Raw genomic sequence first — 26,745 nt, forward strand, 5'->3', positions numbered from 1 at the left:
GATCTAAATTTAAGAGTGAGTTATCCCAACTGCATATTCATAATGCCACCACTATCTAGGCCATTAACTAATTAAAAACAAAATATAATTTAATCTCTGTGAAATCCCCCTAGTATATCCTGCCATCTTGAGAATGGAACTAAGATGAAATATTTATTCCTTTTGATTTGCAACAAAGGAACTAGAGTAGCAGTTTAATATCTGATGCTTCTTAGGGGACTGGCTCCTGTACTTGTAAGGAGATGAAATCAATAATTCTCTGAGGTCTTTTCCATCTCTGACATCTATCATTGCAATGTGACTTTTGGTAGTTGTGATATCACAGAACAATGCATTTTGGGATGTTTCTGCCACACAGGAATTACCAGTGAGATTTCATAGAAACAATAATTTTGTATTGTATTAGCGAAAACTAATTTCTGTGCAGAATACTCCCAGCAGTCTGATTTGTAGGAGTGTTTGCAACATAATTCAAGGAATAACTCAGTTTTTCCTTTTAGGTTAGCAGTACGCATTTGAGCAGAGGCTGCATCTCAGGCAGTTGCACCTGGTCAGTTTAATATCCAACTGCACTGTGTTTTGATAACATGAATGTTCCTGTTGCAGTCTAGATCTTAAAGAATTTGACCCTAAATTCAGAGGCTCCAATTCAGCAAAGCATTTAAGCATGTGCTTAACTTTAAACATGCAAATAATTCCATTGATTTAAGAGCTTTGCTGAATCAGGGCTATAGTGTGGAGTTGTGTCACCTTCATGGTTATGATTAATTTTTCACTTTGTAGGGTATATTTTATATAAGATTATAAAAAGAAGTCTTGCTTGAAGTAATCGCGTACAATTTTAGTGTGTCTGTCAATGCCAAGAGAATAATTAGCACTGTAGATAAGAGGGCACCTATATGCAAATATATTTTCAGCATTATATACTATGTGTCAGAGATAGCATAAGACAATACTCATGTGGCCCATCTGTGAACAAAATCAATTCATTGTGTAAGGGGGTGAAGTGGACAACTCATCTACTCCTTTGGGCAGGAGGAACAGAGCTATTTGGTTGGTGATGTGAAGGCCAAACATAAAGCAAAAACTACCAAGTTAGTGAAGTAGTTATTTGTTATGCATCCATGCGGCAGTAGCCAATTACTTACTGACCTTGATAGGAGAAGGTTAACTAAGAAACATCCAGTGATGGGTTAATTGTTCCAGTGAGCTAAAATGTTGTAGTTCATAGACTCTGCTAAATTCATTCAATTTAAATTTGTTTTTTAATATTCTCCATGTTCTAATAAACATCACTATTTAAAATGAACTATAGGTAATTGACATTTATATGAGATTAAATGCTGCAAATTACCACTCAAGGATGAAAACAAGACTCAGGGTTCAGAGGAACCTGAAGAGGGCCAGTGGTACTCATCTAAGCACTTGATTAGAAACATAAGCAAAAAAAAGTGTTGCTGAGACACTCATTGCAATCTGTAGATGTAAAGAGGAAAGCATAGCAAACTGAAAAAAGAAGGTGCTTTTACACACTTTTCTCTTCTGTAAAATTATAACTGAAAATATGCAGTGGCATTGTAACCATGTCTGTACCGAGATATTAGAGAGACAAAGTGGGGGAGGAAATATCTTTTACTGGATCAATTTCTGTTGGTTAGAGAGACAAATTTTCAAGCTCTCACCCACCTTGTCTCTCTAATACATATAGAGAGATGCTTCTGATTCGTTTAAATGGATTATAAAAATTCACATTAAGCACTTAGTAGCATATCAAGACATTTGAAGGCAAGATCCTCAGCTGGAGGATGTCTCCACTGGACCCATAAATATTAGCACAAGTCTTACAAAATTATGTATGTATGTATGTATGTATTACAAAATTGTGACTTTTCCCACAGTCAGTTTCTTTTATTAAACATTATGGGATGTGTGCTAGGTGGGGCTACTCTGCAGTGCATGCACTGATGCATTGCACTGCAGGCACTCCCTGCTTTAGTCCACAAATTTTGGCTGCCTGCTTGAAACCAAGTGGGCTGTGCCATCAGTTTGGCATCAATCTCTAAACGGTCAAGTAACGATGATAAATTCTTAATTTGGCTTTCTGTGCCTTTAACTAAAGAAACAAAACTCAAAGGAAAGCACTTAGTGGTGGTGCTTGAAGGCAAGGCTCTGATCTTTCCTCTGGCTTAGCACTGAGGAGCTCCCCTTCTGTCCCACATTCACTCAGAACTGCCCCCTACACCGCTGAGGAGAACCAGGAAAGGCTCCTTAACTGATCAGCTAGCTCCCAATTGTCAGTGTCTCCTGGCCCTTCTAGGCTTTGGAGGACTAAGTCTTGTTGGTAGCCAGTCTGAACAGGTTTTCCTTGCACAGGGGCATCAGGGCACCAAGAGCACAAGCAGGGGACAGAGAAGGTCTGATAGACCCCATCACAGAATGCTATAATGTTGTGGGTAATGAAAGCTTGCATGTTTGAATCTTAAATATCTATTTTTTGGCTAAACTTGTCCTTTAATGTTTGGAATGTTAGGTAGTTTATTCCTGGCCATATCCAACCACCTCAGTCTCATATCCACAGGTAAATTCAGAAAGAACAGTTCAGAAATCTATATTATATAATGTTTACATACATGTTTTTTCTCCATTTAGACTGCAAGGAGATAACTTGGCAGAAACAGCAGAGGATATCTCACTAGTGTCTCAGACGACCGAGCAAGCGGCATCAGATTCCAATGGTAAGCTATACAATATATGTGCCACTGCCCTTCACAGCGAAACATAATAATGAAGAAATAGTGGGGTCAAATCATATATTGTAGTAAAAAAAAAAGATACATTTAGATTTAAACTCCACACCAAAGAGTGCTTGTCCAGCACTTATCACCCTTGACAATAAAAATGAGGTGTGCAGTAACTCAAAAGATCAGTAGCACTTCTATGATCAGGGTTGTACATTGAGATCATGCTGATCAGCAGGCAACCTGCATTTTCCTCCAAAGAAAAATCCTGCCTCCATCTGTCTCAGCCCTCCTCTAATTCCCACACCAACATATGGGCTTTGTTATGTGCCCAGGGCAAGTTTGGGCTATTTTGGGCTGGGATGGGCATAATGCCTGTGGAAAGGGGCCTTCTTGTGAATGTTCTGCCAGCAGGCCTCTCACTTTCATACCAAAGGGGGTCTAGCTTGATCTCAGCTACAGCAGTCATGTCATGGGGAAGGAGGCAGCCTCTCAGATTGGAAGAGTTTTGGGTACAAAGTGTCTAGATGTAAACAACTTTGATGTGGATCTTTCTGGATTTTATCAGTCCCCCACCAGTTAAACCATTTGAGCCTGGTAAATAAAAACAAAACTGAACTACTGTGGACTGTAGCAAATCTACTTTTTACTTAAACTGAATATCTTCCCTCCTATATAATGTCTGCCCTCCTGAAGACAATAGCAACCTTAATCTTCTGCTAGTATTTGGATAGTCTTAAATTATTGCTCTATTCCTCACCCTCATTTTGCAAAACAGTGAATGTCAATGTTTGTAACTGAGTATGTGTCACTAAATAGTGAATTAAGCTTTTGTTTGGAGGTTAGCGCTCCTCTTCCCCTCCCAAACACCCTTGCCCCAACAACAATGCACTCTGCCATGCTGTCGCAGAATGATATCTCCATTGGACCCATAAGTATTAACATAAATCTTACAATATTATCTACAGTAGATTTCAGTTGAGTCTTCCCCAAAGTCGATTTCTTTTATTGAACATTTTGGAATGTGTGCCAAGTGGGGCTACTATGCCTTGTGCTAGCAGCAGAAGGTAGGCAACGTGGACTTTAGTAACTTAGTCAGTGGTTATGGGTCTATTATAGGAGAGACTGGATGAGGTTCTGTGGCTTGCAACATGCAGGAGGTCAGACTACATGATCATGTTGGTTCCTTCTGGCCTTAAAGTCTATGACAAAACACTCCTTTTATGGGATGGAGACTCCTGCATCTGATGGGCATTTGGAGGAATTGAGGACATCCCCAAATCCTGTGCTTCTTCCCCAAAGATATTTAAAAGAGAGGAGGGAGCAGGTTTCCTCAGTAGTAAGCAGGCAAGTGGGGCAGGAACCCCAACCTTAACCCATACACATCTGCCTCTTGCAGCTGAGGAGCTGCACACTAACAACTCGCTACCTAGATAGACAAAAAAATACAGGGGAAGAGAAGAGATGGCAGCAGTGATGTACTGCCAAAATTTTAACAAAGGGCTCTCAGAAATGTTCTGCCTCATGTGGCATTCCCTGGGCAAAATATTCCCTTCTTAAAATGTTTTTTTTCCCTCTTAAAGTGTTAACTAGCAATATATTTTGATTGAAAAATGACTTTCATAAGTAGGCACAATCCAGAAATAGGCATGAAACTCATAGCTGCCTAGCCAATCAATCTTTACTATATTTAGAGTACAGCCTGATTTCTGTATATCTTATATTTCCCTGCAGTCAGTATTGCATATGTGGTGATAATCATCTCCAAATAGAAAATCTTTTAAATACTGTTGGAAAACTGTAAAACCAAGCACAGCTATTCTATTAGATTTCCAATTTTTAGTTACATCCTATGAGAATGCATCGTAAAATAAACCTTTCTGCTAGTTTTTTTTTTTAAATCAGGCTTGTCCAATGTAATTTGTTTATTTTCTGTTAGTTATCACTACTAATCGTGCTGTAGTCCCTGCTGAGAGAAGACATACTGAGAAATGCTAATGTTAACTGTTGGTTCAGAATACACAAGCACAGTGCTTGTGCACAGATGCTTAGCAAAATTAAAGTGCATGCCTCTGTTTTTGTCTAGTGATTTGCTACTTAGTGAGCATGATGTTAAGTTACTAGATCTGGAATACATCTCTTGTGCATTTTAGAATGTATTGGGTTCAGAATTAATTAGCTAACTAGCTGGTCTAGCAACCCATGTTCATGAGTAATCCTGGATCATGCAGTTCAGCCAACTTTTATGTGAGTAGAAGCTGCAGCATCAGGCACTAAACTAGGTTCACTGAGAATTCAGGGCCTAATTTTGGTTTCTACTATGTGGGTTTTACATTAGTGTAACCCTGTTGAATTAAATGGAGTCATGTCTGATCTGATCTAATGTTAAATGATAGAGTAGAATCAGACCCTCAGTATTAAGATTTTAGAATACAAGACTTCTGTAATTTGTTATAAATCAACTCTTTTCTCTGCATGGAACCATATATCTTCACTAAAAATGATAAGCAGAGGAATTTAGTAGCTCATTACCAAATATTGCTCATAGCAAACAGCCTGAGTGGTACTAGGTTATCTTACAGGAATTTCCATGGAGGTTAGGGATGAGGAGAAGCAGATCCCCCCACCACAGGTCTGTGCTGTCCCTTACCATGGATTCACTACCTGAGCCTCTGCTCTTTCCTTGGAATGTCCCGAGCTGGGGTCTATGGTGGTAAAGGCACTCTGTAAAGTATCCCTTGTCTGCCCTGCAGCAGGACCACATGAGTCCCATTGTTTCCACAATACTATCAGCTGTTGGGTGAGCAATATTCCTTTCTCCCTCCCCAGCCTGTGATTTTTCAACTTGAATACTGAGGAACTGCTGCAGCAATTTACAGCATTCACTTAACGACTGCTTCTGGCCCTTTCATGTAAAAAAGTGCACCTTACTCTGCAAGAAGTCCCCATGAAACCAGGGAGAACAGGCCCTAAATGTGAAAACTAATAAAAAAATAATTTTAATTGAAACATATCTTTGTAGTCAGTGCATGTTTTTATGGGGAATCAAATACAGAAGTTGTACTAGAGAACAAATTGCTAATGCAAAAGAAATAAAGAGCATGAATTGTTATGGGCAGCATCTAGTGCTAAAATATTGCTGCAGTTGATACAAGTATAATGTAAAATGAGATTCTTCATGATATGTCACTTAGCTGAGTAAATGTCCAAGGCACAGGAGGGAATTTGGCAATTTTAACTGAAACACTCTGAAAAGAACAAAAAATAATACATACTTTGTATAGCAAGATATATATGTGGTATTTATAGGTTTATTGTGTTGGGGTACAGATTATGTTGTGTGATATAGTGTAATTAGTGAGTTTAATCAACTTTAGCCGTCTATTATACAAAGAATTCTTTGTTGTGAAAATTACAATTCCCTGTTCATATAAATTGTTGGTTTCTATTTTCTTCTCTATGTAATTAACCAACAAATGATTTCTAACTAGGAGTGTTTAAAAAGGCTATAATGAATGTTCCATAAACTCTTTTCCTGTAAGCAGTAGATATTAAAAATTTCCAGGTTGGCATTCTGATCTATTGGAAAAAGTATTTAAATGAGGGATGTTAAGTATTAGCATAAGTAGGGTAGCTGTGCTTAGTTTTAAACATGTGCATACTATTTCATCTGAGACTGTTATCACCAAATTCAGAGCTGAAATTAATGAAGGGGAGAGGAGTATGTGGGATATAAATCCATGCAGAATTCAGCCTATAATTTAATTTCTAACAACACTTGTGTCTTAATGGAAAAGAATTCTTATACTGTACTTTGAGGTTTCTGAATGTTGCCCTCTAAGACTGCTAGCACTTCTGTTTTCCCAGGATGTTTTGTTTTAACAGCATTCCAGTGGGAGTCTAAATTGGTTTAATTAAATTAAAGCTGCTTAACTATGCTACTGTACACACTAAAGGACAAGCAGGATTTTGTTTTAATAGTTAAACTAATAATAAAAATAAGCTACAGACATCTTGGCAGCTGTACTTGTCACCCTAATCCATTTAGAAATACTCTCCCACATTCTACCAAACCATTATTCTTGCACAGTAACTGAGCTCAAACTTAGACACGCATTAAAATCTATACAAAGTATAACTTAAACCCAACACTTGTTCTGTAGTCACATTTACCATCCTGGCAGTTAATTTACAAGTTTTATTTTCTATGAGATTAATTATACTCCAATTAATCAGATGAATGTGCATTACTACTTTTCTACCTCTTTGGAACAGTTTCAGTGCCTGGGGTGGAAACACTGATGGAGGATGCTGATGAATTTGAGAGTGCATCTCAAATAACAAGACCTGTAAGTATCTTCATTTACAGATGTGCCAATCTGCCAAAACAAGCTGTTGAAATAAGACTTTATATAAAGCTGAAGGACATACATGAAAAATAATACCTGAATGACAAATTCTGTGGTAATATTGATTCCTTCAGTGGGGCAGGGGAGGTACTACCTTGAAACTATTTTTTTTCCCCCTGCACACTTGGAAGCATACACGTCTCAATAGCAACATAGTTCCTATTGAGATCAGTGGAAGTTCCACACATGGATCCAAAGCATTGTATGCAACACTGCTATTAAAGAAGGTCAAATAACTATTTCACTAACTTGGTAGTTTTTGCTTTATGCTCTAGTGATGACAAATTAATCTAATTCTAAATTTAGTTATGAAATTTGCATTTAACATCTCAGGACAATTTAGGCCATTTGATATTGGGTGCTAAGAAACCAATAGAAAAGTGGAAGAGGTACTTGTTTAAGTATTTGATTTTTAAAAAATAAATAAATGAGGAAATGTTAAATCTGATAAAATTTGAAACAAAGTTCTTATTTTAGAATGCAGTGGAATGTTATAAAGGTTGTAGAAAATATAGTTAGAGCTCAAACTATCTGAAGTCCAAAGTGGCCATGTGTAAAGACAGAGTAGAGTATATGCCCAAGTAAATTACTATTTCTCAAGCAAACAAAACAGAAACTAAAAAGTAAACTACTGCCTCCTACTGGTGAAGTTTAGAAATTTACTTAATTAAGCTTCATGCTAGTATATTATGAAGTAATAAGTGCTGCTCACATAGAGGAATTCTATTTTGTTATCTCCCTTAAATGCAGATAAGGTGTAATGAATCCCTTTCTCCCAAGTGAAAAGTAAGCCAATCCAGTTGTTTGAGCTAAGGAAAGAAGGGCCCGATTGCTAAGAATTAGCATATCTATAGTCCTATGATCGTACAACCACTTAATAATACTAATATTTAGCCCTTACATCCAATGATGTCAGAGCAGTTCACAGACGTGAACTGATTTTAAGCCTCACAACACCTGTGTAAGATAGGAACAGATGTATTGCCAAAGGAATAGGAGAATTTTGTGGGTTGGCTTGAGGCTCCTGTTAATCTCCCCAGTTATGTTCTGCTTCACATGGAGCTAACAGCAAGCATTGTAATAAATTCACTTTCTATTTTTTTCATATTGAATTGAAAACCATGACTCTCAGTTTTAATTTTTCCCCCTTGGCAAAAATTATAGCAGGCGGTGAGGAGGACAGGTTTCCATGGCCAGCATTTTTTAAAATGTAATTTAATGAAGGAGGGAAGAGATAGGGAAGGAAAAAAGTTCAATCCATTTATCAAACAAAAGCAATAGCATTTTACAGCCTCGCATATTGATTATTTTAGATATAGATGTAACTATGTGTTTCATATACCCATATCTCATTTAGATAGGGTTACCAGATTGCAACTGTAGAAGAAAAACAGGGTGGGGGTGGGGGGGTTATAGGCTCCTATATAAGGAAAAATTCCAAAAGAATGGGACATCTAGGTTCAATTTCATGCTCCCTGTGACAGGGTTCGACTCACCACCGCTGGCGCCCCCTGCCATTCACTCCAGGAATTAGCTCTTGACTGCTGCAGGGCACCCTTGACATGTGGTAGCTCGTGCATTGTCTCTGCTCTGCTGTCCTGGGACCCACATTTCTCCCTGATCATCAGCATCCTCTTCAGGACAGTCTTTATCCGCTTCAGGACACTGCCCTCTGGCAGTGCCCACTACTCTGGTCTCACCCCATTCTGCGGGGGCAGGGGTGTAGTTAACAGTAACTGTTAACTTGTTTGCCCTGCCTCGGTGACCAGCCACAACCCTAGAATCTGGCCCCTCATCTTAGGGGCAGGTCACAGTCAATCTCCTCAGTGGCTAGGGGCAGTGCCAGGGTGGAAGAGGGGGACCCAGGCCCACCCGCTATTCTGGGTCCCAACCCAGGGACCCTCTAGCGGTGGCCTCCCTCTGCCCTCCTTCTCTCCTCTCTTGCCCTCTTAGCTTCCCTGGGCCACTTCGCCTTTGGCCCTATGCACCTTCTCAACCTCTTGTAGCAAGGGCCATAGCCTAGCGGGTATCTGGGCCAGAGTCCCACTCCACTTCCCCAAGCCTGCCCAGCACTGTTCTGTCCAAGGTGCTGCTCCTTAGCTCCAGAGCTAGTCCTTCTCCCTCACTAGTCAGGGAGTGACTGACTTTGCCTTTGCTAGGCAGCCTTTATATAGGACCCAGCCTGGCCCTGGTTGGCTGCCTCTTTCTCTGCCCTGACTGGCTTTCCTCAGGCCTTGGCTGATTGGCTGCTGGTCTGCGCAGCCTCTGGGGCCTGGTTTAGCCCTTCTTCTCAGGGGGTGGGGCACCACTCCACCACATTCCCCCGAAGACTTCCTTTTGGTAAGTTACTCACTGTGACCGTTCTTTATTGGAAAAATACAGTGATAAATGCTTACCAGGGATGTTGAGGACAAATATGTGCATTAAATAATGTAAAGCACTTAGGTACTTATAGGATCACCTTCACCATAGTATAGGGTTGCCAGCTTGGTAGTATTTAAAAACCAGACACTCCAGCAGGAGTGCAGGAACATCCCTTGCCATGCCTCTTTTCCCCAAGGCACCACCCCTGTCCTGCTTCTCCTCTCCCACGCGCTGCCCTGAGGCCCTGCCTCTTCCCCTGAGGCTCCTCCCTGTCCACTCCTCTTCTCCCCTCCCCCCATCTCTCACTACTTTTCCTCTCCTTTCCCACACCCCCGTGCCTGGGTCAGGAGGAACTTGCCTGCAGAGACAGGGCTGGAGGCTGCAGCCACTTGACACAGGTAGGAGATGACCCTGGCTGAGTAGAAGTTCGCATGTGATGACCCAGTGCCTAGCCACCTCCCCTGCCCTCAGTAAGCGGACTTTGCATGTCCAGTCAGTAGATCTGACCGGACACTGTGAGGTCCCCTTTTCAACTGGACTTTCCGGTTGAAAAATGGGCACCTGCCCACCTTACCATAGTGTCATGGTATAATTCCCCACTCTGAACCTTAGCGTCCAAAAGATGGGGTACCAGCATGACTTCCTCTAAACTCAATTACCAGCTTAGTACCCGTAGCGCTGCCACCAACCAGGAATTCCAGTGCCTGGTACACTCTGGTCCCCCCAAGACCTTGCCTGGGGACCCCCAAGACCCAGTCCCTCTGGATCTTAACACAAGGAAAGTAAACTCTTTCCCTCACCGTTGCCTCTCCCAGCCTTCCCCTCCCTGGATTACCCTGGAAGATCACTCTGTGATTCAAACTCCTTGAATCACAAAACAGAGAGGACAATTCACCTTCCTCCCTCCTTCTCTTTCCCCTCCCAGATTCTCCCTGAGAGAGACAGTAATCCTAACACAGAGAGAATTTAGCCTCTCTCTCCCCCTTCCCTCCTTTCTCCCCACCAATTCCCTGGTGAATCCAGACCCAGTCCCCTGGGGTCTCACCAGAATAAAAAACAATCAGGTTCTTAAACAAGAAAAGCTTTTAATTAAAGAAAGAAAAAAACAGTAAAAATTATCTTTGTAAATTTAAAATGGAATAGGTACAGGGTCTTTCAGCTGTAGACACTGGGAACACCCTCCCAGCCTAAGTATACAAGTACAAATTAAAATCTTTTCAGCAAAATACCAATTTCAACTCCTTTCAGCCAAATACACATTTGAACTCCTTCCAACCAAATACACATTTGCAAATAAAAAAAACAAACATAAGCCTACTCACTTTATCTACCTAGTACTCACTATTTTGAATCTATAAGAACCGGTATCAGGGAGACTGAAGAGAAACCTGGTTGCACATCTGATCCCTCTGAGCCCCCAGAATGAACAACAACCAAAACTAATAGCACAGCACAAAAACTTCCCTCCCTCAAGATTTGAAAGTATCCTGTCCTCTGATTGGTCCTCTGGTCAGGTAACAGCCAGGCTCACTGTTCTTGTTAACCCTTTCCAGGCAAAGAGATATGAAGCACTTCTGTTCTATTAACTCTTACTTATCTGTTTATGACACATAGTACCTAAGATTGATTAATAAGAGGATAAAAAAATTACAGTTACTTTAAAATCATCTATTCAAAATATACACACTGATTTATTTCCACATAAATAACCTCAAAAACACTTATGCATATAATGTAAAAGCTGAGGGGGGGAGAGAACAACTATATTAATCAAAGATTTCTGAAAAATGGAACCATTTTTTCCATTATAGTCACACAGTTGGATATCCCCAAACACAAGAGTGGCTAAATCTGCTAATCCAGTTCCACTATTGCCAAATTCAATGCTAAGAATGTCTTCAAATGCAGTAATGTGACTCTTTTGGCAGTTAAATTGGTCTTTAGCAGAAATTTCTCTGGAGCCTTATTTGTAATTGACAAATTTGTTTTAATTCCTCCTCCCCTAGTAAGAATGACTTGTTGTGGGACAAATCAACCAACATTAGGAAAGAAGGGTCTTTAGGCAAAGAGTGGGAACTGAGAGGAGAGCTAAAGGGGTTCTTTCCAATATCCACAACTTGGAATCCACACTTCAGCCATTTGCTTTGGACTTGCCTAAAACAATGCCCATGCCTGTACTTTGAAAATCTTGGGGTAGGTCTCAACTAGTATAAATTGTCATAGCGCCATTGAATACAACTTACACCATCTGAAAAACGACCTCATTATTTTTGTTGGACCCTTAAAGGGATAGGATAAATTATACATTTACATTTCTTTTTTACAATAAAGATCATGACAAGCTAACTTTCTGACAAGCTAGTAATAAACTATTATTATTAATGTTTAACATGAAGTACTCTGTTTAGTCTGTCAAGACTGCTGTATGTCAAAACTGGAAAGGGCATATTGTAAAGTGAGATATCTAAAGATTACTGGTCTCTCTCCTTCTCTTTGCTGTAGAATTTTACCTAATAGCCAACCACCAGAAAACAAACAAGAAAGTTACTAAGTTATCCCAATCTCTGAATTTCCCAATGCATCCCATATTTTGTCTATCTGTTGAGGCTAAGTCTTGCAACCATTTACTTCTGGTGATAGGGCCTGTAACTGAGAATAGTCAATATAAGGGTACGTCTACACTACAGGATAAATTCGAATTAGCTTAAACCGATTTTATAAAACAGATATTATAAAGTCGATTGTGCGCGTCCACACTAGGCACATTAATTCGATGGTGTGCGTCCGTGGTCCGAAGCTAGCGTCAATTTCTGGAGCGGTGCACTGTTGGTAGCTACTGTAAAAGAATGAGGCCAATAAAGTCGATTTGCGTCCACACTAACCCTAAATTGATATAGTAATATCGATTTTAGCGTTACTCCTCGTTTTGTAGGAGTACAGAAATCGATTTAACGAGCCCTTTAAATCGATTTAAAGTGCATTGTAGTGTGGACGGGTACAGCGTTAAATCGATTTAACGCTGTTAAAATCGGTTTAACAGCGTAGTGTGGACCAGGCCTAAGACTAGTGTGATTTCAGTAGGGCTGCTCACAGCAGTAAGTACTATTCCCAATAATAACTGTTTGTGGGACTATAAACTTTTGGGGGACAGATGGACTTTATTTTATCTACTGTACAACATTAAACACACTGGTTCTAAGCAAATAATAAATACTAATGACAAGTAAATTGATGTATTTTAATCAATAACATGATCTCTCCATTCCAGTTTTCTGCTGTTGTATCTAAACTAAAATTGAATTTATTAAAATATACTTGGTGATCTTTCCCTGTTTATGACCTCAGCTAGAAATTCTCATTCCTGAGCTCTTTCTCACACAGCTTTTATATACGTTTCATATAAGAAAGATATGCAAAATTCTGCAAAAATATTTCACCTGGCAAACTTTAATTCTAGCTCACTGACTTTTTTTTAATCTAGAAACTAAAAAATTAAATATCAGAGGACATGTACTGATAGAAAATGGAGCATATGAACTGGACAGTTAACACCATATAGTATGGTAGTTACCTTTTGTTTCAAAACCTGGAACAGGCAGGGCTTGTGATTATTTTTGTTTTTCTTGCAACTCTTTGTAGTCACTCAACTGTCTTGCATGCTGACATAAAAACATTTTTTCTTTGCAAAAAAAATGCTTGTGAGTTAACCCAATTCAAGTGTAATAAATGGAAAGAAAGTCATCCAACTGCAAAAGGCATTTTTGCCAGTTATTTCTTACTGTGAAAACAAATACCCAATAAATTGTTTTATACAGGTTTATTGCTTGAAATATTTTTATTCTGTTTGCTCCACTAGTTTATTGAGAAAACACACACACACACACAGAGTAGATTTTGTTATGGTATGTATGAAAAAAAATCCTTAATGGTAATTAAATTTGTGGAACTATTTGAGGCTTGATTGTACTAGGAAAAATTAAAAGTTTAACACTTTGATGTGCATTAAATATGACTATTTCCAATGCTATATAACTTAATTTGATTGCAAATACTTTGCTATTCTTTTCCACTATTTTTTCATGAGGCTCAGTTCCCAAAAACACTTAAACATGAACCTAATTTTAAGCATGTTAATAGTCTCAGCTATTCATGTGCCCAATATTCAGTACTTTAACATAATGCTTAAACCCTTTGCTGGATTGGGTCAGCATCGAGCAGGATTGGGGCCTAAGATAAGAATGATTCTTAGGTCCTGATCCTGCACTGCGAATAGCAGTAGCACATCCCTGCACCTGTGTGAACTGAAAGGACTATTATTTATGTAGAACCATCAGTGTGCTAAGACTAACTTTACAAACCTGAGTACCTGCTGAAAACAACAATAGCTCCAAATGCTTGACACCTCTGAAAATTAATTCACTTTCATAGGTCACTAAACATGGATTTAACTGACAAACTTTAAGCACTCAAATCTGAATTTTGGCTTTAACATTTCAATCTATGCGTCAAATCTAATTAATATTATTACACAAAACAATTACATGGCTAATACGTCCATCAGCTATTATAGCATCACTTCATTTCTGTTAGATACTGTAAGACGCAGTGAAGGTACAAAACAAGAATGGTCTATTAATAATAATATAGCTAGTACACGGTCAACCATTTGTTGTGAAGTTTTTATATACAATGGATCTGATTCTATATATTCTCATGTGGGTATTTACAGGATAGAATTCTAAGGGCATTGGGTTTTGGAGAGTGTCTCTAGGAGAATGTGTGTGAGATATTGACTGATTGGTAAGACTGGAAGTCCCACCAATCTCCAAAAGCTTTCAAATGCTTTACTTTTATTTTCTTAAAACCTGGACAAACTCTTTTTTGTTTTTCCTTCAAAAAAGCATTGTGCCCCAAACTGGACCTGTTCAAACAATTCTGTGAATTTTCCTGCTTAAAAAAATAAGCATTGGGCCAGATTCATCATCCTTAATGGAATAGTGCTATGATTTTGTATTTTTTCAGATGTTTGCTTCAAAATTGTCATGTCATATTACAAAAGGTCAGAGAAAAGACACATTTAAAGTCTCTAAAGTTCATCCTTCAGTTGAACACTTTGACCTGAGCTCTGTGGCCAGAGAGTGAAATGGACAGAATTTTTTAACAATAGTGTCTCTTGTTATAGTCACATTTTGTGAATATGCATACCATTTCTTGGCAGTGACATTGAAGTTAATTAAGTTGCTTACTCCATGTGCTGACTCTTGTTCTGCTCAAAGCAGAGAAAGCAAAGAGAAACCAGACTCTGGAACATCTGCCTTTTTCACACCTCTGACTTCACCATTCAATGAGTTATATGGGCAACATCATGATTTAAACTTAAACATTTGCCTTTTTCTCTCTTACACATTTGTCAAAAGCGCACATTAGCAAAAATTAAGATGCTTGTACACCACTTCGAGGAGCCTAGGTAACAAAATGGAGGAATTAGAGTTACTGGTGCAGGAAGTAAAACCAGGTATTATAGGGATAACAGAAACATGGTGGAATAGTAGTCATGACTGGGGTACAGGTATTGAAGGATATGTGCTGTTTAGAAAAGACAGAAATAAAGGCAAAGATGGTGAAGTAGCATTGTATATCAGTGATGAGGTAGACTGTAAAGAAATAAGAAGTGATGGAATGGATAAGATAGTGTCTATCTGGGCAAAAGTCACACTGGGGAAGAAAGCTACTAGAGCCTCCCCTGGGATAGTGGTCAGGGTGTGCTATAGACCACCAAAATCTGCTTTGGATATGGATAGAGATCTCTTTAATGTTTTAAATGAAGTAAATACTAATGGTACTTGTGTGATCTTGGGAGACTTTAACTTCCGAGAGGACTTTAACTTCCTGGAGGACAAGTGCTAGTAATAATAGGGCTCAGATTTTCCTGGATGCAATAGCTCATGGATTCCTTCACCAAGTAGTTGCTGAACCAACGAGAGAGGATGCCATTTTAGATATGGTTTCGGTGAGTAGTGAGGACCTCATAGAAGAAATGGTTGTAGGGGACAACCTTGGTTTGAGCGATCATGAGCTAATTCAAATAATTCAGATAAACAAAAATACATCTGTGACTAGGGTTTTTTATTTCAAAAGGGCTAACCTAAAAAAAATTAAGGAAATTAGTTAGGGAAATGGATTGGACTGAAGAATTTGTGGATCTAAAGGTGGAGGAGGCTTGGAATTACTTCAACTCAAAGTTGTAGAAACAATCAGAAGCCTGCATCCCAAGAAAGGGTTAAAAAATCATAGGCAGGAATTGTAGACCAAGCTGGATGAGCAAGCATCTTTGAGAGAGGATTAAGAAAAAGCCAAAAGCCTACAAGGAGTGGAAGATGGAAGTGATCAGCAAGGAAAGCTATCTTACTGAGGTCAGAACATGTAGGGACAAAGTGAGAAAGACCAAAAGCAGTGTAGAGTTGGACCTTGCAAAGGGAATAAAAACCAATAGTAAAAGGTTCGATAGCCATATAAATAAGAAGAAAACGAAGAAAGAAGAAGTAGGACTGCTAAACACTGAGGATGGAGTGGAGGTTAAGGATTTTTGTTATAAGCTGAGGACATATCTGTTGGAAGTAACAGAGGAGGAGAAGGACCTCGGATTATTGGTTGATCACAGGATGACTATGAGCTGCCAATGTGATATGGCTGTGAAAAAGAGCTAATGCGGTCTTGGGATGCTTCAGACGAGGTATTTCCAGTAGAGATAAGGCGGTGTTAGTACCATTATACAAGGCACTGGTGAGACCTCATCTGAAATACTGTGTGCAGTTTTGGTCTCCCATGTTTAAGAAGGATGAATTCAAACTGGAACAAGTACAGAGAAGGGCTACTAGGATGATCCGAGGAATGGAAAATCTGTCTTATGAAAGGAGACTCAAAAAGCTTGGCTTGTTTAGCCTGACCAGAAGAAGGCTGAGGGGAGATATGATTGCTCTCTATAAATATATCAGAGGGATAAATACCAGGGAGGGAGAGGAATTATTTAAGCTCAGTACCAATGTGGACACAAGAACAGATGGATCTAAACTGGCCATCAGGAAGTTTAGTCTTGAAATTAGATGAAGGTTTCTAACCATCAGAGGAGTGAAGTTCTGAAACAGTCTTCCAAGGGGAGCAGTGGGGGCAAAAGACATATTTGGCTTCAAGACTAAGCTTGATAAGTTTATGGAGGGGATAGTATGATGGATGGGATAGCCTAATTTTGGCAATTAATTGATCTGTGACTATTAACGGTAAATATGCCCAATGGCCTGTGATGGGATATTAGATGGAGTGGGATGTGAGTTACAGAGAATTCTTTCCTGGGTGTCTGGCTGGTGAGCCTTGCCCACATGCTCAGGGTTTAGCTGATCGCCATATTTGGGGTCAGGAAGGAATTTTCCTCCAGGGCAAATTGACAGAGGCCCTGGGGGTTTTTTGCCTTCCTCTGCAGCTTGGGGCATGGGTCACTTGCTGGAGAATTCTCTGCACCTTGAAGTCTTTAAACCACGATTTGAGGACTTCAGTAGCTCAGACATAGGTTAGGGGTTTGATAAACAGCGGGGGCTCTAGCTTTTTTGCTGCCCCAACCATCGCAGTCAGGCTACCTTCAGTGGTGTGTCTGCGGGAGATCCACCGGTTCCATGGCTTTGGTGTATCCACCACTGAATTGCCGCTTAAGCGGCAGGACCGGCGTACTTCCCGCAGGCAAGCTGCCAAAGGCTGCCTGACTGCTGCCCTCACAGGGACCGGCAGGGCGCCTCCCACAGCTTGCCGCCCCAGACATGCGCTTGGAGCACTGGTGCCTGGAGCCGCCGCTGTTGATATAGCAGTGAGTGGGTGAGAGTCTGTGGCCTGCGTAGTGCAGGAGATCAGACTAGACAATCATAATGGTCCTTCTGACCTTAAAGTCTTATGATTCTATGAAATAGTCCTGTGTGGAAATGCAGGTGCAGTACTAAACAAGCATTCTGGGCTCTGCAAATATAAAGAACTAGCTGGAAATGAAAGCGAAGAATCCACTTTCCTCCCACCTACAGCCATGGCCACTGGACTAGGCTGCAGGTTTTGTACATGGAGTCTGAAAGGGCACTTTCTGGCATTGACTTGATCATGCCACAGGTGTCTCCGTCCCAGCTCCCATGCTCCGAGCAACACAGAGGCCTTCTTGGTGTGGACCTTCCTTGTCCTTACCCTTTTCACTCCCAGTTTGTCCCCTCTGCTGTCTCCATGTCCCATTCTTTGACAGACATTGTCTTCCTGAACTGAAGTAAACTGTTAGGCTACTTAGTATAATGTCTACACTGTTTTGCAAGGGTAAGTATGTGAGTAGCAGAGCTCTACATGTAACGTGGCTGCTTTTGTGCTGACCAGGCCTTTTCCTCCCATACCATTGGTCTCCAATAATACCAGCTAAGTGGGATTTTCGTATTACATGAGAACATAAGAATGGCCATACCGTGTCAGACCAAAGATCCATCTAGCCCAGTATCCTGTCTACCGACAGTGGCTAATGCCAGGTGCCCCAGAGGGAGTAGACCTAACAGGCAATGATCAAGTGATCTCTCTCCTGCCATCCATCTCCATCCTCTGACAAACAGAGGCTAGGTACAACATTCCTTATCCATCCTGGCTAATAGCCATTTATGGACTTCACCACCATGAATTTATCCAGTTCTCTTTTAAATGGTGTTATAATCCTAGCCTTCACAACCTCCTCAGGTAAGGAGTTCCATAAGTTGACTGTGCACTGCATGAAGAACTTCCTTTTATTTGTTTTAAACTTGCTGCCTATTAATTTCACTTGGTGTCCCCTAGTTCTTGTATTATGGGAATAAGTAAATAACTTTTCCTTATCCACTTTCTCCACATCACTCATGATTTTATATACCTCTGTCATATCCCCCCTTAGTCTCCTCTTTTCCAAGCTGAAGAGTCCTAGCCTCTTTAAATTCTCCTCATATGGGAACCGTTCCAAACCCCTAATCATTTTAGTTTGCCCTTTTCTGAACCTTTTCTAGTGCCAGTATATTTTTTTGAGATGAGGAGACCACATCTGTACGCAGTATTCGAGATGTGGGCGTACCATGGATTTACATAAGGGCAATAATGTATTCTCAGTCTTATTCTCTATCCCCTTTTTAATGATTCCTAACATCCTGTTTGCTTTTTTGACCGCCTCTGCACGCTGCGTGGACATCTTCAGAGAACTATCCACGATGACTCCAAGATCTTTTTCCTGACTTGTTGTAGCTAAATTAGCCCCCATTATATTATATGTATAGTTGGGGTTATTTTTTCCAATGTGCATCACTTTACATTTATCCACGTTACATTTCATTTGCCATTTTGTTGCCCAGTCACTTAGTTTTGTGAGATCTTTTTGAAGTTCTTCACAGTCTGCTCTGGTTTTAACTATCTTGAGCAGTTTAGTATCATCCGCAAACTTTGCCACCTCACTGTTTATCCCTTTCTCCAGATCATTTATGAATTCTCCAGATCATTTATATTTTTGCATGACTAGCAGCATTTGGGTGCTCAGTGCTTGAATTTCCTTTTCTTTTGCCAATTATTTTAGAGACTGGGAATTCAGTTCTGCAACTCATATTCTGCCCTGACTGGCAGGGCCGTCCAGAGGATTCCGGGGGCCTGCGGCCATCGGCGGCAGGCGGCTCCGGTGGACCTCCCACAGGCGTGCCTACGGAGGGTCCGCTGGTCCCGCGGCTCTGGTGGAGCATCCGCAGGCACACCTGCAGGAGGTCCACCGGAGCCGTGGGACCAGCAAGCGGCAGGGGGCCCCCCGCGCGGCGAAATGTCTAGAGCCGGCCCTGTTTGGCGGCGGGGGGCCCTTCCATTCTGGGACCCGCCGCTGAAGTGCCCCAAAGACCCGTGGCGGGGGCCCCCCGCCGGTGAATTACCGCCGAAGCAGGACCCGCCGCCGAAGTGCAGCCCGCTCTTCGGCAGTAATTCAGTGGGGGGGGGCCCCCGCTGCGGGTCTTTGGGGCACTTCGGCGGCGGGTCCCTGAACGGAAGGGCCCCCTGCCGCCGAATTACCGCCAAAGACCAGGTTGCACTTCGGTGGCAGGTCCCGCTTCGGCGGTAATGCGATGGCGGGGGGTCCTTCCGCCCCGGAGTGGAAGGACTCCCCCGCCAGCGAAGACAGGGAGCGGAAGAAGCTCCGGGACCCGGCCCCGCAAGAATTTTCTGGGGCCCCCGAGCGAGTGAAGGACCCCGCTCCAGGGGTCCCGAAAAACTTTCGTGGGGGCCCCTGCGGAGCCCGAGGCCTGGGGCAAATTGCCCCTCTTGCCCCCGCCTCTGGGCAGCCCTGCTGACTGGAGCCATGCAGAGCTCCAGTAGCCAGCAGGCTGAATATAACCCCTTGCTGAAAGTGCCCTGTGGAGCTTAGAAGCTTGGCAGTGTCCTAACTTTTTCTGTTGAAAATTCCCTGAGGAGCTAAAGGACTCTGGAGGGCCCATGCCTCTCAGTTTACCCTCACTTTCAGCTGCTTTGCAAATCTTAAACTGCAGCCATGCATGCTTTATAAAGAATGTAATCAGCCATGCACACTGCTAAGATTGTGCATTACTCCAATGCATATTTTCAAAAGCACCTGTCCTCGGTGTTCCCTTCTCTTTATCTGTACCATACGTATCTCAAAACCACCATAACTGCTTCACCTGAAATTTAAGACACTTCACGGTTAGTTTTGCAGAAGTTATTGAGGTGTCTTAATCGAGTATTATGATGTAAAACTTGTTACAACCTTAACAATGAAGAGACTACTGTCTCTCCATAATGCAGGATGGGAGCATGTCTGACTGAGGGCTTGTCTATAAGAACACTTAACTGATGGCAAGCTGAAGTGTAAATCTGTCCTGTACTGGCCTGTGCGCATTAACTGTGGACAGTGGTGCCACACACTAAAATTTTCCTACGTGTCTCTTATCTACTCCCGTTTCAAAGCAAGGTGGGTAAAAGCACGCACGCACACACACCCACACACACACTCTCTCTCTCTCTTTCTAATACCTGGCCAGTCATTTTGCTGTGAGAATTATTATATGTATAATATAAATTCTCACAGCAAAATGACTGGTGCAGTCTGAGCATCACTGCTATATTTTGATCCAGGTGAATGGCATTAGGAGAAATGTCATTTCATGTTCTCCTACCACTAGATTTCCAAGGTATACCCAGTTCTAGAAGCGAACTAAAGACCCAATCCTTTAGCTCCATGAGGTCCTACTGAAGTGAATGGAAGCTGTGAAGGTGCTTAGCATCTCTGAGGAGACATTCAGCACTTTGCAGGATTAACCATATAATGGGAAAGGCGGGTGCATCCCTGACCCCAAATAATCTTAATTTAAAAGGCCTCAAAATAACAGTGATTAAAAAGACAGCCTGAATATCATGAAATCAATCTTCTGCTTACATTTCACATGCAGAAGCAAGAGTAGTTCCTTGGTGCCCATGTATATTATTTCTGTAAATAGGAAAGCTCAATAATTTAGCTCAAACCTCAATGTCGAAAGGACTAGCTCAACATTTTTATTTTTTTTATTGTACGTTTGGTATACAATGTGCTAGCAGGCTGCCACATGGAGCGGAAAGCTTGTAATTTCAATTACATGACATTTCAAGTAGAACGGGCCTTAATGTTGAAAATAGAGATTAGAGGTGGTTGCCAATATGCAACAAAGCTTTCAGGAGGATTATTATTTTTAAATTACCTTAAGAACCAAGTTGACTAGCTCACCCTGTGTGCCTGAGCAGATTGTGGAAACTGAAAGATTAAACAGTTGGTGAACTCTAATAGAAAAATGAATGTTGTGTGAAAAACCTTTACATGGTATTGGGCAGAAAGATTAGCTGCTTGAATAACAGCCATCTTTCTCACCTTCCTGGTCAGGATTAATCACAAGTGCGCACTCACAGATAATGTGTTGAAAAATGGAATTATTTGACTGTATTTGGAGGCATCTGTGACAAATGTTTCTATTTAAGTTTACTTTTATATGAATTGGTGAATTGCATATGAGAAAGCTTATGACTGGTTTTTTTTTGTTGTGGTATTATTTCCCGAAGCTTCTAGTAAAACTTTCACTTAATGAACAAAAATATGCATAACAAAGTTCAATCAAAAATTATTTCTATTTCCAACATGTCAGGAACTAATTACTAAACAAAGAATGCAATCCTAGGCAAATTCCAATATTTTTGCATTTTCCATTTAAATAACTTGGTTTTATTGGAAACAGACAGTTCTACTTGAAATTTTCTTTATCTTTTATTTGTCTTCTATGCTCTTATCCTCAGTCAAAAATTACTCATTGCAGGCTGCTCTTGGAGCCAATTGTTCTTGACTGCAGGGAAGCTGGCAATCTAAGGCAGGCTACCTCCACATCTTAAAATCTCTTCTTATTCTATGAATTCATAGGGGATGCTGTGGTCTAGAATGAAAAATATTCTCCCTGAATATCACATTAAACTGCTCTATATCTCTGATAAAAGGCATTTGCGAGTGTTTGGGCCTCTGGTTACCGAGCAATAGAGCCTAGTGGCCAGAATCCACAGAATTGCCCCTGGCATTGCAGGGCAATGCGGTCTAGTGGCCAGAGTCCATAGAATTGCCCCGAGTTGCAGGGCAGTACAGCCTGGTGACCAAAGGCTCTCCCACTCCACCAGGTCCTGGCTCCAGTCCTAACCGCAGCGTAGGACCTTGCCCCTGGCTCAGCAGGGGGGTCCAACCAAAACACGCTGAGGCTTGCCAGGGGCAAGGTACCAGTCTGTCACCACCACCCCCAGGTTGCTTCCTACTGGCTTGAGCGTTGAGGTCTCCCACAAGTCCCTAGGTTCCCTGGAGGCCTCTGGGTCAGTTGCTTCCCGAATTCCTCCTGTAGTAGGGCTTCAAGCCAGCATGGAGAGGCTTCAGTCCTCGGCGCCTCCGTGGGCAGTGGCTGGTCCTCTGCTGGAGCTTCCCAGTCAGGTCCTTCCTCTGCGGCTGCCAGCCTAGACTGAGCTGGGCTCCCTCCTTTTATACTCCCAGAGCACTTGGAGCATGCCCAGTATGGACAGGGCGGGGCTTCCGCCGTCAGTGCTACCGGCCTGATGCTGCTGGGGCTGGTACCGGGCAGTGATGCCCCGTCACACACCATCCCCCTTAAGAAGGATCCTCCTGGTTGGTCCGCCTCCTCCTCCCCCTCACTCTGTCTAGAGAAGAAATCTGCGTTAGCATGGGCCTTACCTGGGCGATGAAACATGTGGAAGTCATAGGGTTGGAGGGAGAGGTACCATTGCATAATCTGGGGGTTTGTATCCTTCATACTATGCATCCACCGTGGGGGGCATGATCTATGATCAACCTGAAGTTATTCCCCAGCAGATGATAACATAGGGCGTCAATAGCCCATCTGACTGCCAGGGTCTCTTTCTCTATTGTGGAATAATGTTGTTCAAGGGGGAACAGTTTATGACTTAGATACAGTATGGGGTGCTCTTCCCCATCTAATTCCTGGGAGAGTACGGCCCCCAAGCCTACCTCTGAGGCATCTGTTTGAAGATTCCTTTAAGAAGTCTCGGTGTCACAGGACTGGTTCTTGCATGAGTTGTTCTTTCAGGGTTTCAGAGACATCCTTGCACTGTTCTGACCACTGCTCTTGTCAAGGCTGCGAGTTCTTTGTCAGGTCCAATATGGAGGCAGCTATGGATGCAAAATCTGGCATGAAGCAGCGATAATATCCGGCGAGGCCCAAAAACTGGCGCACCTGTTTCTTCATCTTGGGGATGAGTACGTCTATGAGGGCTTGCATCTTGCTAATTAGGGGTGTCAGTTCCTCCCCCCTGTATATCCAAGATAGGTTGCCTCTTCTTGCCCGAGGTGGCACTTTGCCGGGTTAGCTGTGAGGCCAACTATTCTGAGGGCCTGCAGCACCCCAGCCAGATGGCGTAGGTGTCCTCCCAGTTGTTGCTATACACTACAATGTCATCTATATATGCCACCGCATACTGGTTGTGGGATTGTAAGAGTTTATTCATCAGCTGCTGGAACGTAGCAGCGGTGCCGTGTAGCCCGAATGGCATGGTTATAAATTGGAAGAGGCTGAAAGGCGTTGGGAAGGCTGTCTTCTCCTGAGAGTTTGGTGTGAGGGTGATCTGCCAGTATCCCTTGGTTAGGTCTATGGTTGACAAGTACCTCGCACCTCCGAGCCATTCCAGCAGTTCATCCCCCCGCGGCATCGAGTGTGCGTCGGAGCCGGAGATGGCATTGACTTTTCGGAAGTCGATACAAAAATGGGTAGTCCCGTCAGGCTTTGGGACTAGGACAATGGGGCTGTGCCACTCACTTGTCATTTCCTTCATGACCCCCATCTCCAACATTGTTTCCCACTCCCATTGGACCGTGTCCCACATTTTCCAGGGCAACAGTCAATGGTGGTCTCTTACCTTCTGACCGAAGGTGGTTGTGATATGATGACTCATTAGGGCAGTTCGTCCCAGGTGGGCGGATAAGACATTGGGGAACTCATCTATCAGTTCTTGTAGTTGCTCTCGCTGCACTGGGGTGAGGCCTGCCTCTAACGTCACTGGCCTTGTGTCCGGGGGCTCCCCTACTAGGGGCCCGAGTTCCGACTCCAGGGTGGACAGGTTGATGAGCAGGGCTTCCCTGGTCTTCCAGGCCTTCAGAAGATTCACATGGTAGACGCATGTCTCCCTCTGTCGCCCCAGTAGTTGGACCTCTTAGTCTACTGGTCCAACTCGCCGGACTACCTCGTAGGGTCCCTGCCATTTGGCCAGAGGTTCGATTTGGCCGAGGTTAACAAAAGCAGCACCCGATCCCCTGTGGCAAAGCTCCGCCCCCCTAGTTCCTTGGTTATAGAGGCATTCTTGGTTCACTTGGGCCTTCATCAGGGTTTCCCGGGCGAAGGCCCCTAGTGTTCGGAACCGTTCTCGGAGTTGTAACACGTACTGGGCGGTCCCGAGAACTAGTGTCTCCAGGGTTTCCCATTCCTCCTTCAGGAGGTCCAGGATCCCCCTGGGCTGCCTGCCATACAAGACTTCAAAGGGTGCAAACCCCGTCGAGGCCTGGGGTACCTACCTTATGGTGAACAGCAGGGCTGGCAACAGGGTATCCCAATGGGTAGGGTCCTCCTCCACAAACTTCCATAACATGGACTTTAGTATGCCATTGAAATGTTCCACTAGGCCGTCTGTCTGGGGATAGTAAACTGATGTCTGGAGCATTCATATGTGGAGGAGGCGACACAGTTCAGCCATCAGTTTAGAGGACACGTTTGTGCACTGGTCTATCAAGATTTCCGCTGGTATCTCAACCCTGGCGAAAATCTTCACTAGTTCGGTAGCAATCACTTGCGCAGTTGCAGCCCACAGGGGCACGGCTTCAGGGTAATGCATTGCGTAATCCACGACCACTAAGATGAAGCAGTTCCCCGTCTTGCTTCTTTCAAGGGGGCTGACTAGGTCCATCCCAATCCATTCAAAGGGTACGCCAACAACTGGAATAGGAAACAGGGGTGCCCGGGATACGCTTTTTGGTCCCGCCAGCTGGAATTTCGGGAAGGACGCACAGTAGTCCCGAACCTCCCGGTGTATGCCAGGCCAGAAGAACCAGTGAGCTATCCTCTGGAGGGTCTTTTCCCGCCCCAGGTGCCCAGCCCAGGGGTTTGCATGGGATAGTTGGAGGAGGCTTCATCGCAGCCTCCGGGGGACCAAGAGCTGACAGAACATCTCCTGGGTCCATGGTTCCTGCACTACCCGATATAGGCAGTCCTGCCATATCTCAAAACCGGGGCCCTGTGGGGGCCTCGGGGTTGGGCCTTCATCGGGGCCAGGACTGGTGGCCTGTTCCCAGGCCCTACTCTAGGGTCAGGTCCTCTCTCTGTTCCTGTACAAAGTCCACGTCTCACTCCAGTTCTTTTTGTGTGTCCTCAACCAAAAGGGGCCTTATGGACGAGGAGGTCGCAGGGGTCTCTCCCATCACCGATGCCTCTCCTCTGGGGTCGACCCATGGCGTGCATCCAAGCAGCCCCACTTGTGGAGGCCTAGCCCCGTCCATCTGTGGGTCGGATGGTTGGTACCTCTGGAGGATCTCCCCAAAGCCTGGCCAGTCTCGTCCCAATACTACCTGGTAGGCTAACCTGGGGGCCATGCCAACGTGGAGGTCCCCCTCCCGGCAAGAGACTTCTATCTTCACCCAAGCCAGAGGGTAGGAGCGAATGTCCCCATGCACACATTGCAAGTGCATCTGAGTGCCAGAGAGTTTGAAGTCTGGGTCCAGCCCCTCCCATATGACGGTCTGACTGCACCCCGAGTCCACGAGGGCATTTGCGAGGATCCCCTCGACCCGTACAGAGACCACGAGCTTTCCCAGTCCTCTCTTCTGGGCCCTTCGTCTGGCGACCCAGGCTTGTCCGTAATTGCAGTCCATAAATGGGCAATTCCTCCAAAAATGCCCTTCTTGTCTCCACTCCCAGCACCCCTCTTAGGCCTCAGCGGGTCCAGGGCCTCCACCCAGTGGGCTCCCTTGCTCTTGGGGTTGTTGGTCCCTTCGGGTCGGTACCCAGGTGGCCCTGTGTCTGGACTCAGGGCTGGGGAGTTTCAGAGGTATAGGGCGGGCGCCAGATAACAGTTCCTGGGCTCCTGTCCCCTGGGGATTTCCTTTGCCTGGCCCGATCCTTCCACCGGAATTCCCTGTTACTCGGGGTGGCGCCTCAGCCCCCTCGGTGGACAAATCTTCCTCCATCAAGGCCACCGCTGCTGACAAGGTCGCCAGTCCATGTCGGTGTTCCCAGGCCCTTCCTCCTGGAGGCAGGATCTGGGTGAACTGCTCCAGTGCCACCATCTTCGCTACCCAAGGTCCAGTCAAGCCCTCCGGGTTCACCCACTTCCAACAGTGGTCTCGTATCCATTGGGCCACTGCCTGGAGTTGGGTCCCAGGGGGATACTGTTCTTTGCGGAGGCACTGGTGATAGGTCTCCAGGCTAATGCTGGTATGGTCCAATATGGCCGCCTTCACCCGGGGGTACTCTAGGGCCTCCCGGGGATAAAGGCTATGGTAGGCAGCCTGGGCCTGTCCCGTCAGATAGGGGGCTAGTAGGCTCCGGGGGCCACCTGGCGGCGGTCACCGCCTGTTTGAACATCATTAAGAACGCCTCTGGTTCATCTTCTGGCCCCATCTTAGTGAGGCATACCGA

At 43.6% G+C, this 26,745-nt stretch overlaps 1 protein-coding gene across 1 annotated transcript in view; it reads left to right on the forward strand.

The window, feature by feature from the left end:
• Window positions 1–26,745, forward strand: part of C2H8orf34 (chromosome 2 C8orf34 homolog) — a 285,462-nt gene that overhangs the window by 213,482 nt on the left and 45,235 nt on the right. The window contains exons 9-10 of the mRNA XM_050940939.1: window positions 2,650–2,735; window positions 7,014–7,087. Of these exons, the coding sequence (XP_050796896.1) occupies window positions 2,650–2,735; window positions 7,014–7,087 (160 nt within the window). The remainder of the gene's footprint in view (window positions 1–2,649; window positions 2,736–7,013; window positions 7,088–26,745) is intronic.

The sequence above is a fragment of the Gopherus flavomarginatus genome, chromosome 2 (assembly GCF_025201925.1).
Source record: "Gopherus flavomarginatus isolate rGopFla2 chromosome 2, rGopFla2.mat.asm, whole genome shotgun sequence".
NCBI lineage: Eukaryota > Metazoa > Chordata > Testudines > Testudinidae > Gopherus > Gopherus flavomarginatus.